Source organism: Oncorhynchus keta, chromosome 21, assembly GCF_023373465.1.
Source record: "Oncorhynchus keta strain PuntledgeMale-10-30-2019 chromosome 21, Oket_V2, whole genome shotgun sequence".
Classification (NCBI taxonomy): domain Eukaryota; kingdom Metazoa; phylum Chordata; class Actinopteri; order Salmoniformes; family Salmonidae; genus Oncorhynchus; species Oncorhynchus keta.
The window spans coordinates 33,885,600-33,900,713 of NC_068441.1; the positions used below are offsets into that span (position 1 = coordinate 33,885,600).

General features: G+C 43.6%; 1 protein-coding gene across 3 annotated transcripts in view; it reads right to left on the reverse strand.

The window, feature by feature from the left end:
* Window positions 1–15,114, reverse strand: part of LOC118373806 (metabotropic glutamate receptor 2-like) — an 81,293-nt gene that overhangs the window by 57,445 nt on the left and 8,734 nt on the right. For 2 of the 3 annotated variants that reach the window (XM_052473739.1, XM_052473740.1), the window contains exon 2: window positions 9,084–9,728. In XM_052473739.1, the coding sequence (XP_052329699.1) occupies window positions 9,084–9,599 (516 nt within the window). In that variant the 5' untranslated portion in view covers window positions 9,600–9,728. Of the gene's footprint in view, window positions 1–9,083; window positions 9,729–13,554; window positions 13,845–15,114 lie in introns of those variants that run through there. The other variant, XM_052473741.1, reaches the window with a different exon arrangement.

Here is a 15,114-nt window from a genome sequence, read left to right on the forward strand (position 1 = left end):
CTCACTGCCTTCCTGAAGACAAACAATGTATACAAAATGCTTCAGTCTGGTTTTAGACCCCATCATAGCACTGAGACTGCATTTGTGAAGGTGGTAAATTACCTTTTAATGGCATCAGACCGAGGCTCTGCATCTGTCCTCGTGCTCCTAGACACCATCGATCACCACATTCTTTTGGAGAGAATGGAAACCCAAATTGGTCTACACGGACAAGTTCTGGCCTGGTTTAGATCTTATCTGTCGGAAAGATATCAGTTTGTCTCTGTGAATGGTTTGTCCTCTGACAAATCAACTGTACATTTCGGTGTTCCTCAAGGTTCCGTTTTAGGACCACTATTGTTTTCACTATATATTTTACCTTTTGGGGATGTCATTCGAAAACATATTGTTAACTTTCACTGCTATGCGGATGACACACAGCTGTAAATTGCCCTCACTAGGAGCCTGTGTTTCAGACATAAGGAAGTGAATGGCTGCAAACTTTCTAATTTTAAACTCGTACAAAACAGAGATGCTTGTTCTCGGTCCCAAGAAACAAAGAGATCTTCTGTTGAATTTGACAATTAATCTTAATGGTTGTACAGTCGTCTCAAATAAAACTGTGAAGGACCTCGGCATTACTCTGATCTCTCTTTTGACGAACATATCAAGACTGTTTCAAGGACAGCTTTTTTCCATCTACGTAACATTGCAAAAATCTGAAACTTTCTGTCTAAAAATGACGCAGAAAAATGAATCCATGCTTTTGTTACTTCTAGGTTAGACTACTGCAATGCTCTACTTTCCGGCTACCCGGATATAGCACTAAATTGCCAAATACGGCTGCTAGAATCCTGACTAAAACCAAAAAATTTGATCATATTACTCCAGTGCTAGCCTCCCTACATTGGCATCCTGTTAAGGCAAGGGCTGATTTCAAGGTTTTACTGCTAACCTACAAAGCATTACATGGGCTTGCTCCTACCTATCTCTCTGATTTGGTCCTGCCGTACATACCTACACGTACGCTACGGTCACAAGACACAGGCCTCCTAATTGTCCCTAGAATTTCTAAGCAAACAGCTGGAGGCAGGGCTTTCTCCTATAGAGATCCATTTTTATGGAATGGTCTGCCTACCCATGTGAGAGACGCAGACTCGGTTTCAACCTTATCCTGTCTTATCCGGTGTCCTGTGGGAATTTAAGTATGCTCTCTCTAATTCTCTCTTTCTCTCTTCTTTCTCTCTCTTGGAGGACGTGAGCCCTAGGATCATGCCTCGGGACTACCTGGCATGATGACTCCTTACTGTCCCCAGTTCACCAGGCCGCTCCAGTTTCAACTGTTCTGCCTGCGGCTATGGAATCCTGACCTGTTCACCGGACGTGCTACCTGTCCAGACCTGCTGTTTTCAACTCTCTAGAGACACCAGCAGTGGTAGAGAAACTCTGAATGATCGGCTATGAATTGCCAACTTGCTGACTTGCTGGATCCTCGACAAATTTGTGATTATTATTATTTGACCATGCTGGTCATTTATGAACATTTGAACATCTTGGCCATGTTCTGTTATAATCTCCACCCGGCACAGCCAGAAGAGGACTGGCCACCCCTCATAGCCTGGTTCCTCCCTAGGTTTCTTCCTAGGTTTTTGCCTTTCTAGTGAGTTTTTCCTAGCCACCGTGCTTCTACACCTGCATTGCTTGCTGTTTTGGGTTTTAGGCTGGGTTTCTGTACAGCACTTTGAGATATCAGCTGATGTACAAAGGCCAATATAAATACATTTGATTTTATTTGAGTAGTGGTTTCTTTGCAGCAATTCGACCATGAAGTTCTGATACAAACAGTCTTCTCTGAACTGTTGATGAGCTGTAATTTCTGAGATTGGTAACTCTATTGAACTTGTCCTCTGCAACAGAGATAACTCTGGATTTTCCCTTCCCATTGGCGGACCTCATGAGAGCCAGTTTCATCATAGTGGTTGATGGTTTTTGTGACTGCGCTTGAAGAATCCAGACATTTCTTGAAACTTTCCGGATTGACTGACCTTCATGCCTTCAAGTAATGATGGACTGTCGTTTCTCTTTGCTTATTTGAGCTGTTCTTGCCATAATATGGACTTGGTCTTCTGTATATCCCCCCACCTTGTCACAACACAACTGATTGACACAAACGCATGAAGAAGTAAAGAAATTCCACAAATTAACTTTTAACAAGGCACACATAATAATTTAAATGCATTTCAGGTGACTACCTCATGAAGCTGATGAAGAGAATGCCAAGAGTGTGCAAAGCTGTTTTCAAGGCAAAGAGTGGCTATTTGAAGAATATCAAATATAAAATATATTTTGAATTGTGTAACACTTTTTTGGTTACGACATGATTCCATATGTGTTATTTCATAGTTTGATGTCTTCACAGTAAAGAAGAATCCATGAATGAGTAAGTGTTCTAAAACTTTTGACCGGTATTGTACCTCCAGAGGTGGTCAGGAAGATCTAATCACAATCAGTTCACAATTAATATTTTACTTCTCTACACCTGTCGACAAATGTGGGCACAATCAGAATGTGGACAAGATCTGGACAACTGACGCATGTTAGAACCAGGTATGAACGGGGCTCCTGTCATCAGTGATGCTTCACCCCAATTCTCATCCAGATGGCCATACAACCTTTTCACATCAGTGTGAGAAAAACCAGCTAATCTATACGGAATGATGCTATGCCATGTCCTCTCTGTCTGAGTGTCCTGTTATAGCCTATGGATACATCCCAAATGGAACCCTTTTCCCTATATAGTGCACTACTTTTAATAAGGCTATGGTCAAAATTAGCTCACTATAAAGGGAATAGGGAGTTCCATTTGGGATGCAAAATGCTTTTAATCTGGGCAGTGCATGACTGGGTAATAGCACAAACAGAAGGCCAGCACATCACACAACCCCCTCTCAGGCAGCAGTTGGCACCAGTGACAGGCATCCAGGCTGAGGCAGCATCGCTGCATCGACCCCCCATCCCTAGTCAGGTGGACAGGTCTGTGCCAAGATTCTGTGTTTCTATGTGGCCCTGTTGCACCCCACAGATGGGAAAAGCAAAGCTATTCCTCTGAAGGATGCAGGCAGAATCACAGAATTGAATAACATTCTAAATGAGTGTTATATTGTAACTCTATGGGCAGAGCTCTCCAGGGGTGTCATTTCAAATAAAATAAAATAAAAAACAAATCAAATTTTATTTGTCACATACGCCGAATACAACAGGTGTAGGTAGACCTTACAGTGAAATGCTTACTTACTTAACCAACAATGCAGTTTTAAGAAAATACCTACAAAAAAGTAAGAGATAGGAATAACAAATGATTAAAGAGCAGCAGCAAATAACAATAGCAGGGCTATACAGGGAGTACCGGTACAGAGTCAATATGTGGGGGCACCAGTGTCGAGGTAATTGAGGTAATATAGTTATTAAAGTGACTATGCATAGATAATAACAGAGTTGCAGCGTTCCGGGGGGTAGCCATTTGATTAGCTCTTCAGGAGTCTTATAGCTTGAGGGTAGAAGCTATTTAGGAGCCTCTTGGACCTAGACTTGGCACTCTGGTACCGCGGTAGCAGAGAGAACAATCTATCACTAGGGTGGCTGGAGTCTTTGGCAATTATTTGGGCCTTCCTCTGACACCGCCTGTTATAGAGGTCAAGGATGGCAGGAAGCTTGGCCCCAGTAATGTACTGGGTACATCTGTAGTGCCTTGCAGTCGGAGGCCGAGCAGTTGCCATACCACGCAGGGATGCAACCAGGGATGCTCTCGATGGTGCAGTTTTAAAACCTTTTGAGGATCTGAGGACCCAGGCCAAATCTTTTAGGTTTTGTCGTGCCCACTTTTGTCGTGCCCACTTCACAACTGTCTTGGTGGGCTTGGACCATGTTAGTTTGTTGGTGATGTGGACGCCAAGGAACTTGAAGCTCTCAACCTGCTTCACTATAGCCCTGTCGATGAGAATGGGGGAGTGCTCGGTTCTCCTTTTCCTGTAGTTCACAATCATCTATTTTGTCTTGATCAGGTTGAGGGAGAGGTTGTTCTCCTTGCACCACACGGTCTCATCGCTGTCAGTGATCAGTCCTACCACTGTTGTTTCATCAGCCAACTTAATGATGGTGTTGGAGTCGTGCCTGGCCGTGCAGTCATGAGTGAGCAGGGAGTACAGGAGGGGACTGAGCATGCACCCCTGAGGGGCCCCTGTGTTGAGGATTAGCGTGGACGGATGTTTGTTACCTACCCTTACCACCTAGGGGCGGCCCTTCAGGATGTCCAGGATCCAGTTGCAGAGGGAGGTGTTTAGTCCCAGGGTCCTTAGCTTAGTGATGAACTTTGAGGGCACTATGGTGTTGAACGCTAAGCTGTAGTCAATTAATAGCATTCTCACATAGGTGTTACTTTTGTCCAAGTGTGAAAGGGTAGTGTGGAGTGCATCATCTGTGGATCTGTTGGTGCGGTATGCAAATTGGAGTGGGTCTATGGTTTCTGGGATAATGGTGTTGATGTGGGTCAGGACCAGCCTTTCAAAGCATTTCATGGCTACAGAAATGAGTGCTACGGGTTGGTTGTCATTTTGGCAGGTTACCTTAGTGTTCTTGGGCATAGGCAGTTTGCAGGCCCTGCCACATCCGACAAGCGTCAGAACCGGTATAGTACGATTCGATCTCAATCCTGTATTGCCGCTTTGCCTGTTTGATGGTTCGTCTGAGGACATAGTTGCATTTCTTACAAGCTTCCGGGTTAGAGTCCCACTCATAGAAAGCAGCAGCTCTACCCTTTAGCTCAGAGCGAATGCTGCTTGTAATTCATGGCTTCCATTGGGGTATGTACGCACAGTCACTGTGGGGACTACATCCTCGATGCACTTATTGATAAAGCCAGTGACTTTTTAATTTTTATTTTATTTTACCTTTATTTAACCAGGCAAGTCAGTTAAGAACATATTCTTATTTTCAATGACGGCCTGGGAACAGTGGGATAACTGCCTGTTCAGGGGCAGAACGACAGATTTGTACCTTGTCAGCTCGGGGGTTTGAACTCGCAACCTTCCGGTTACTAGTCCAACGCTCTAACCACTAGGCTACGCTGCCGCCCCGATGCGATATGGTGTACTCCACAATGCCATCTGAAAAATCCCGGAATATATTCCAGTTTGTGGTAGCAACTGCTTCATCTGACCAGTTTTTTATAGACCAAGTCACTGGTGCTTCCTGCTTGAAGCCGGAATCAGGAGGATAGAATTATGGTCAGATTTGCCAAATGGAGGGCGAGGGAGAGCTTTGAACGTGTCTCTGTGTGTGGAGTAAAGGTGGTCTAGAATGTTTTTCCCTCTGGTTGCACATTTAACATGCTGATAGAAATGAGGTAAAACTGATTTAAGTTTCCCTGCATTAAAGTCCCTGGCCAGTAGGAGCGCCACCTCTGAATGAGCGTTTTCCTGTTTGCTTATGGCAGTATACAGCTCAATGAGTGCGGTTTTAGTGCCAGCATTGGTAGACAGCTATGAAAACTACAGATGAAAACTCTCTAGGTAGATAGTGTGGTCTGCAGCTTATCATGAGATACTCTACCTCAGTCAAGCAAAACCTCGAGACTTCCTTAGATATCGCGCACCAGCTGTTGTTTACAAAAATCCATAGGCCCCCACCCCGTGTCTTACCAGAGGCTGCTGTTCTGTCCTGCCAATAGAGTGTATGTTCTTAATGTCGTCGTTCCGCCACGACTCGGTGAAACATAAGATATTACAGTTTTTAATGTCCCATTGGTAGGATAAACGTGCTTTCAGTTCGTTCCATTTATTTTCCAGCGATTGAACATTAGCTAGCAGGACGGAAGGCAAGGGCCATTAGCCACTCGTCGCCTGATCCTCACAAGGCACCCTGATCTCATTCCGCGAAATCTCTTGTTTCCTTCTCCAGAGAATGACGGGGACCTGGGCCTGGTCGGGTGTCTTTATTATATCCCCCCCGTCCGACTCATTGAAGAAGAACTCTTCGTTCAGTTTGAGGTGAGCAATCGTAGTTCTAATGTCCAGAAGCTCTTTTCGGTCATAAGAGAAGGTAGCAGTAACATTATGTACAAAACAAGATACGAACAACGTGAAAAAACAAACAAAATAGCATGGTTGGTTAAGAGCCGATAAGACTGCAGCCTTCCCCTTCGGTGCCATCACTAACCCCCACTGGCCCTGGTGGTGTCCATCTCACACACTATACTTTGCCTCTGATTCTGTGGCACAGTGGGACAGACTGGGTAAGCATAAACATATATACAAACATCCCTGCCTCTGATTCTGTGGCACAGTGGGACTTACTGAGTAACATAAACACATATACAAACATCTCTGCCTCTGAGACACAGTGGGACTGAGTATATAAGCAGCCGCCTTCCTTCTGACAAAACCCACCACAGGTTCCTCAGTCATCACTACTCAAAAAGGAGTGAGGCAATAAAAGGAACCTGGAAGTATAGGGCCACTGCCAACAGAACATTGAACCCCAATTACATTATGACAGTACTGTAAGCATCTATTCTAATTCTAATCCATACGGAAATACTCAAAAGCTCAGTTTTTTCCAAAACCTTTATGTGTGACTGTCTAGTAAAGTGTCCCTCTCGTCACCCTTTCTCACACACGGTGAAGTATCCACTTCCTTTCAGCTCTCCTGTCACTGACTGTCACTGACCACAAAAGGGGCCGGGGATCCTTAAATCTCTACTCGCTCAGTAGGGAGGCTTTGTGTTCACTGCTGCCTCAATTGACTAGACTGGAGTGTATAATGCAGTCCCTGCTGTGTAGTCTGGTGTTTCTGTTCTGTTTAAAGTACCACACTGAGAGGTATAGACCGGAATGCACTTTATGTGGACACTGAACACAAGCATGAATTAGATCTTAAAAGTTAGAAATAGAATACAGAATAAAATAAAAGAATGCAGTCGCTGGAGGATGTCATAGTGAATGATCCTTTTCCGGATAACTTAATGACGTCATGAGCAGAAGCTTTATCATTCATTCAGCAAATAGAACCTACTGCTCTGCCTCATCACATCTGACAGAGAGTCATCTATCAAGGGATTTGTTATAACGTCCAGTGAAGACTACGTCTGCCTCCCAAATGGCACCCTTTCCCCTATGTAGTGCACTACTTCTGACTAGAGCCCTATAGGCCCTGGACAAAAGTAGTGCACTACATCAGGAAAAGGGTGACATTTGGGAAGCAAACTATGTTTCACCAAGCCGTGGCACTTTACAAAAGCCTCCCCATGAAGTCACAGCTCATAAGTGTGATCATATTGTGATCTGATCCGTACATGTTTTGACTGGCATGGTGCTGATGGATTCTGTAGCAGACATGCTGCAACACTCCATGATGACACTTCTGTCTGTGGGATCACTTCATCATAAGCAATACACACATGCCCACATGCACAAACATTCACACAAACACATACACACACACACGCATGCACACTGTAAACACACACACACACACCTCTCTATCAGCCCCATCGTTGACATAATCAATAACTAACAACGTCCCTCCCAGTGTAACGCCCGTCTCTGAATTATACAATTATTCACGCTGGCCTCCTCTCCTTTACGCCTGGTGCATCATGGGTAATTACAGTAGCCTAAACCCTGGGAGTGGAGAACAGGCATTAATTAAGTAGCTACGTCTCTGACTCCATGTCGCCGCAGGCTCCTCTTCATAGGTGTGGAGAAAGGTCAACGTTCCCCGCGTTGCGGATGGAAGTTATCGCGCTGACAATGTGATGGAGGTCCCTGTGAATGAATGCCGTGGCGGAGGAGAGCTTTAAACACCTACTGCAGGCAGCTACTGCAAGCCTCCCAGACTGATAATTATTCCAGCCCGACCAGAGCCAAACAAAACGGTTAAAGCTGGAGCTAGAGGAAAGGTCTTACGGCTCAGCGGAGGTAGGCAGCTACTGCAAGCCCCCCAGACTGATAATTATTCCAGCCCAGACCAGAGCCAAACAAAACAGTTAAAGCTGGAGCTAGAGGAAAGGTCCTACGGCTCAGCGGAGGTAGGCAGCTAGCTGGGGATAGGATGCCATCCACTTCTGGTAACTGTCTTCTTCTTCTCTTTTAAAGTTTTTTTGAATATATTTTTTATATTAAAACTTCCTATTCAACGCGACATCATCTCAAAGACATAGTGTACAACATGTATAGACACAGCAACCCACTCAAACATAAACACACACAGGCACGCACACACACAAACAAAAGCAGTATGTGGAGTACTGACTAATGGAGAGGAACATGACAACATCTCAGCTGGAACCAATTAGTTAGAGCTTTGATTTGTCAGCAAGAGCTCAGAGCTCCATTCAATCTTTCTGTTTCAGCTCCATTTTCTCTCTGCCGCTGGTGAAACCTGAATACTGATAAATGTCAGCATCAACATCCTGTAAGCCACACGTCTCTACCAGCAGATATACAGATGTAGGATCTTCATTTTGGCCAGTTAATTGATGTGGATTATAATTCATGGCCATTTTTTGTAGGGGTTGATACATTTTGTGTTAGGGCAAATCAAGTCTGACATTTTAAAGTGGAAATTACAAACTTTCGAAGCCTTTCTAAACCTCAAATGAAGATCCATCTGTATGCTGGCATAGGCACAGAAAAAAAGAATTCAACACCTAATGTGCAAAGGAATAATTCTGTGTGGCTAACATGTAAAAAGACTGCATATCTGCATTGTCCAAGGCTCGTTTTGGAATCTGTGATGACTGAAAGAACCTGAAGGAAACTTAGTCGTCCTATCTGCTGGTGGGTACGGGTAGCCTACCTCACGGTCAACTGTTTGTAATGTGTCATTTAGGCATAGTCAAAAATCACATTGTATGGGGATTCATTCATAGTATGAATCACAAAAAAATGACACAATGGGGACACCTTAGACTGCTATGGGTGAGATGTGAGTCGACAAGGTGTAAAAGTGTGTAAAAGTACCTGTGTGGACCATAGACCATAGACTGTATAGAAATAACTGGACACAGTCATAACCAGCTAATGAATAGATTCCTATGAGAAACGTACCTGGATAGACACGTCGCTGTAGGAGCCCCCGATGACTCCAGATATGGCCAGAGGGACGTCATCCTGGATGGGGTTGGAGCCGTCTGGGCAGATGAACCCCGGCTCATGCACCTTGGTGAGGGAGGCTCGTACGAACTCCAGGCTTTGCTCCAGAGCGTAGGTGTCCTTAGAGCAGGTGTCTAGGATGTGGGCTCCCAGCCTGAGTCCCGGCAGCAGCCGCTCATCGGCGTTGATCTCATCCAGCGCTAACAGCATCGCCTCTAGTCTCTGGATCCCTCTCTGCTCGTTGATCTTCCCACAGTCCTCCGCCACCTCGCCCTTCTCATGCACCGGGAACAGACCGCCGATCACCAGGTCCCCATCGATGGTGATCTCCCTCTTGGTGGAAGGAGGGAATCTGTTGTTAGGGCTGGGCAGGGCCTCTGGAACGAGCAAGTCAAAGAGGAGCAGGTGGAGGGACCACCATGGGGCAGCCTTGGCCCAGAGCCCAGGACAGAGGAGGCCGGAGGTGGGCATGGTCAGGTCGGGTAGCTGAGATCAGTGTAGTGGGTGGTGGGTAGAGGAGTTGGACACAGGAGGTTCTTACAGGGGCTGGGGCTGGGTGAGGTGGATCGCTCTAGAGCCCTCTCTCGACACTCGTGGCATCTTGGTTATTCGTTGTGGAGGAGTGGAGGAGAGAAGATGGAACAATATATCATTATTCATGTTACAGTGCATCAATATTGTGGTATTTCAGTCATAAAAGTAATTCATTCACATTTGTAATTCAAATAGTATTTTTTCCCCCTTTAAAATAAAATAATATAATTTATTCCCAACTATCACAGATGCTATTTGCTCCTACTTCTCATGGGAAGAGGGTGTGAACATCCAGATTTTCCTCTCTACCTCCAGTCCAGTTTAAGGTGTAAAGGGAATAGATGGCTTCATTTCCCCATCAATCTTTCAACAACCTTTAAAGGTTGCTTTACAGCCCTTCTATAAGAGCTCTCTATCTTAAAGACTGGCTACTGGCTGTCGTGGCTCTCGGCGGATTCCTCAAGCAGCACTTCATCCCTGCAACTTGTCTTGGGCCACACAACCAGACTGTCAGCCATCTCAACAGATGAGTGAGTATGTCACCCTTCCTCGGCAAGCGTGTGTGTGTGTGTGTGTGTGTGTGTGTGTGTGTGTGTGTGTGTGTGTGTGTGTGTGTGTGTGTGTGTGTGTGTGTGTGTGTGTGTGTGTGTGTGTGTGTGATTACATACATGTTGGAGACAAGAAGCACTGGATTATTGTACTACTCTGCATGGATTTCACAGCACCCCATTATACTGCCCTCTAGCTCTAAGACATTTAAATACCTTCATTCTCCCATTTTTACTAATTCCTCATATATTTTTATATCCATCTCTCTCACACACACACACTGTCTGTCTGTCTGGACCGCTGGTTAATGAGGACCGCTGGTTAATGAGGACCGCTGGTTAATGAGGACCGCTGGTTAATGAGGTCCCTGTTAGCCTTATAGTCTTGTCTGTGTCTTAAATGGCACCATATTCTCTATATAGTGTGCTACTTTTGAACAGGGCCCATAGGGCACTGGTCAGAAATAGTGGACTATGTAGGAAATAAGGTGCTATTTGGGATGCACATTTGTAATCTGTCCTTTATAATGCTCACTGAGCATGTTAACCTTTCCATGTGTTTGTGCCCTTCATTAAAATATGTTAGAAAGTCAAATTCTGGGAAGTCCAATTGGTCATCTATGTGTGTAATGTCTTGATAGATATCACACCCTTAAAGTCTTTCCTGACTACCCAGACTCCTTGCTCTGACCAAACTCTATGCCACGCCCACGGACGTTAGTTTCTTCTAAGCAATGAGTCTAGATCCGAGTACCTCCCCAACGCTTCACAGAATGTGGACACATTGGGACCATCTGATTGGTCCAGAAACCGATGGGTTGGGCCAGAGCTACAACACACGTCGGTAAAGAGGCGGTTTGAAAACGTGTCATTGACTTTGACACTCTGATTGGTTATAGACGATCCAATCGCTGATGACTTTGTTTTGTACAACGCCCCTCGTCACCACAAATGACTTCAATGATGGCAATCTCAGACTGAAGAATGTAGCGAGCATAGAGCAGTGGAATAATTTAGTTTGAGTCGTCAGGCTATGCATTTTCCACAGGTTTATTGATAGTATTTCTTAGCAATAGCAGTTGGAAAGCCTCTGCTCTTAAAAAAAAGGTCAGAATATTTACAGTGGTCATAGCCTACTTCAAAGTGAAGCTAATCGAGGACGAATCGGTCATGAAAAAGCTGGATCAAACATTTACAGTATAGCATCATGGAGTATGAACCATATTACCCAAGAACTATCATCAGCTTGCCGTGCCTTACAAAGAGATATTCTCACACTTGGAAGGGCTCTCTTCTTCGCTAACTGAGGTTGCCATGGAAACATTGTGGGTAAAAAAAGAGGATGGTGGTATTGGTGGTGGGGGGAGGGGTAGTGGGCAGTATGACAAGAGTGTTGCTGAAATAAATTCTCACCATATTGAGGTTATACATCTGGTATGTTAGGGGTTGAAAGTATATTTTGATTGGAGGTACAGGGAGAAGGAGAGAGAGATAAGGAGAGGGATAAAGAGGGAGAGAGAGAGTGATACATGGGTTTGTCAAACAAAGCCGTGAAGCATTTGTAATTAATAGGAATATATATTGAGAGAATATTATCTTGATATTCACAAATAGACATTCAGGATATAAATTAATGACCATTAAATATAGACTCAACTGTGAGCAAAAGAAAGATGATAGCAGGCTCCCTGTATAGGATATAGAGTGTGCGTCCTAAATGGCATCCTATTCCTTATAGTGCACTACTTTTGACCAGGGCCTATAGGGAATAGTGTGCCATTTGGGACGCAAGCACAGTAGTGATCAACACGATATCAACAAAAAACAATCAATTTACACGAAGGAAGCATATAAGGAAGTAGTCTGACACATACACCACTTTCTCTTGTGATTTCTATTTCAGAATCAACATTCAATTTCAAACTATGATTGATCATCGGAGAACATTCTGAAGGAAAGCTGAGGTAATCAGTCACATTAGGTGCTGGACACCACCTCTTCACCGATGGGAGATAGTAGCTGTTAGTTGAAGGTGTGGCTGGGCTTTCAATCAACCATCTCACTCATAGGGGAGAGTGGGGTGAAGTTGAGCAAAAGGGGTAAATTCAATTGAGCCACCCTTGTTTCTAGAAAACCATACACAAATTGAATAATTTGACCAAATATTTAGGAAGTAGTCATCATTTCATGGAGTCTGTGAAGGATGAAACCACATGGGAAAAGTGGTAAGCAACTTAAATTAATTTATTGTGTTAGAGGTTTCATGATGCTTGTATCTAAACCAAAGTACATACTTTTAAGATTGTTCTATACATCAGTTGGGGTCTTTGTAGGCTTCAATAAGAGGTTCTTAACCTAGCATGAATGTGCATCCTTGTAGCTGGGTGGGCTAATATAGTAAAAATGTTTGCGGTGGGGTAAGTTGAGCCAATGGCTATGGGGTAAGTTGAGCCAATGGCAAGTTGAGCATATTAAAGTGTTTTCTTTCACGGCGTAATGTAAAGCATTATCTCTGGGATATGAGGTACAGTAATAACAGGGCTTGGCCTATGTTAAAAAAAAATGTTACGTTTGTTAAGCCTGTATTAAAAGATGCTTAAAAACATAAAAAGACAAAACATGATTGGGATTGTGTTGAATTGTGTTCTGGAAATAAAGATAGACATGTTTTTTTTTTAAAGACCGTAGTGCTAATATTTAATTCTGTACAGAAATGTGTATGCGACTTAACTTACCCTGTCCTGCAGATGAACTTAACCCATACCTGGGTTAAGAGACCACTTTTTTTGACAAGCTAACCTTTTGCCATCAGAACAGCCTCTATTCCTCAAGGCATGGACTCAACAAGGTGTCAAAAGTGTTCCACAGGGATGCTGGCCCATGTTGACTCCAATCCTTCCCACAGTTGTTGCAAGTTGGCTGGATGTCCTTTGGGTGGTGGACAATTCTTGATACATACAAACTGTTGACAGTGAAAAACCCAGCAGCGATGCAGTTCTTGACACTAACCGGTGGACCTGGCACCTACTACCATACCCCGTTCAAAGGCATTTAAATATTTTGTCTTGCCTATTCACCCTCTGAATGGCACACATACTATACACAATCTATGTCTCAATTGTCTCAAGGCTTAAAAATCATTATTTAACCTGTTTCCTCTCCTTCAGCTACACTGTTTGAAGTAACAAGTGACATCAATAAGGGATGATAGCTTTCACCTGGATTCACCTGGTCAGTGTATGTCATGTTTTGTATATCAGTGTATATGTAAATATATATGTTAGAAAGAATACTATATTTCCCTTAAAGGAGTGATGCAGAATGTAAAAAAGGGTTCAACTTACCCCACTCTCCCTACATGCTGTTGCTGAACCTTACCCGGTTATACATAATCTCAACCGGTTTTGCAGTTGAATTGATGTCCTGTCGACAAGTTTTGTTCACTGGTATAGGCTATAAGGGTACTGATGTTGATCAACTCTGCCTAGCTCTGATCCATTGTAGTAGACATTATAGAGAAGTTCATGTAACACTGTTTGTCATGACAAACTTATTAATCTTAAACATTTTCTAAATAACGTAGTGCAGTACACTGTGTAATGTTAAACTTCCCTATCAAAGTACTTTGCATTTCTAGTACAGAGGGAATGTGCTCCTCCAGCTAGACTAAAGTTAGTGATAACTTATGGTCACAGTGTGAATATGTAACATATATAATTTCCTGTCACTCTTCCTGTGTGTGGGCCCCTGGTGCATCTCTTGTGTGTGTGTGTGCGTGTGTGTGCGTGCGTGTGTGTGTGTGATAGTATTCAGCCACACCCCAGCAGCAGACACAGCAACAGGCAATGAAGCAAATTAGCCGGAACATGTACAATGATTGCTGCTGAATATGCCATCTCTACAGAAACTCGCCACGACGTACGTAAGGGGCTATGCGTTCTATGGGAAATAATGAACGACGTTAAAGGTGTTCCACAACGCCCAAACGGAGAATGCATAGAGCCCCGAGTTGATTATCTCTTTATATCATGGCTATAATTTAACTCATTTGCTCTAGAAATGTGTTCATTTGCCGGTAGAAAGTTGTTCGAAACCCACTGAAGTAGCTACCAAGTTTACAAGATAGCTACAGTAGTTGCCTTGGTATCCAAACAAACAGACGTTAGCTAACCAAACCATCAGTCCTAGGTTGCTATTATAAAAATTGAATTCAACAATGCCAATACTGTTTCCAATTCAACTTTTGCTTTCAAAAGCAGCTTGAATATAAAACATGTAAGAATTAACTATAGCCATTGAATTCTACAATGTTGATATAACATGCATTATAGGGAAATAATGCACGCTCTAGAATGCCCTTCAAGCCAATCAGATATGAATACTCAACAATGCTAAATAAATTCCAAATATATAAATGTCTTTATAAACTGGGCAGTTCGAGCCCTGAATGCTGATTGGCTGACAGCCGTGGTATATCAGACCGTATACCACAGGTATGACAAAACATGTATTTTTACTGCTCTAATTACCTTATTAACCAGTTTAAAAAAATAAAAGAGCAATAAGGCACCTCGTGGTTTGTGGTATATGGCTAATGCGTCGTGCCTACGAACAGCGCTTAGCCGTGGTATATTGGCCATATACCACACCCCCTCGTGCCTTATTGCTTTGCCCAGGGGCAGAACGACAGATTTTTACCTTGTCAGCTCGGGGATTCGATTGTGTGTAGAGTGCGTGTCATATCATGTGTATGTGTAAGCTTGTGTTTGTGCCTGTGTGTATGTCTCTTCACAGTCCCCGCTGTTCCATAAGGTGTATTTTTATCTGGTTTTTAAATTTGATTCTACTGCTTGCATCAGTTACCTGATGAGGAATAGAGTTCCATGTAGCCATGGCTCCACGTA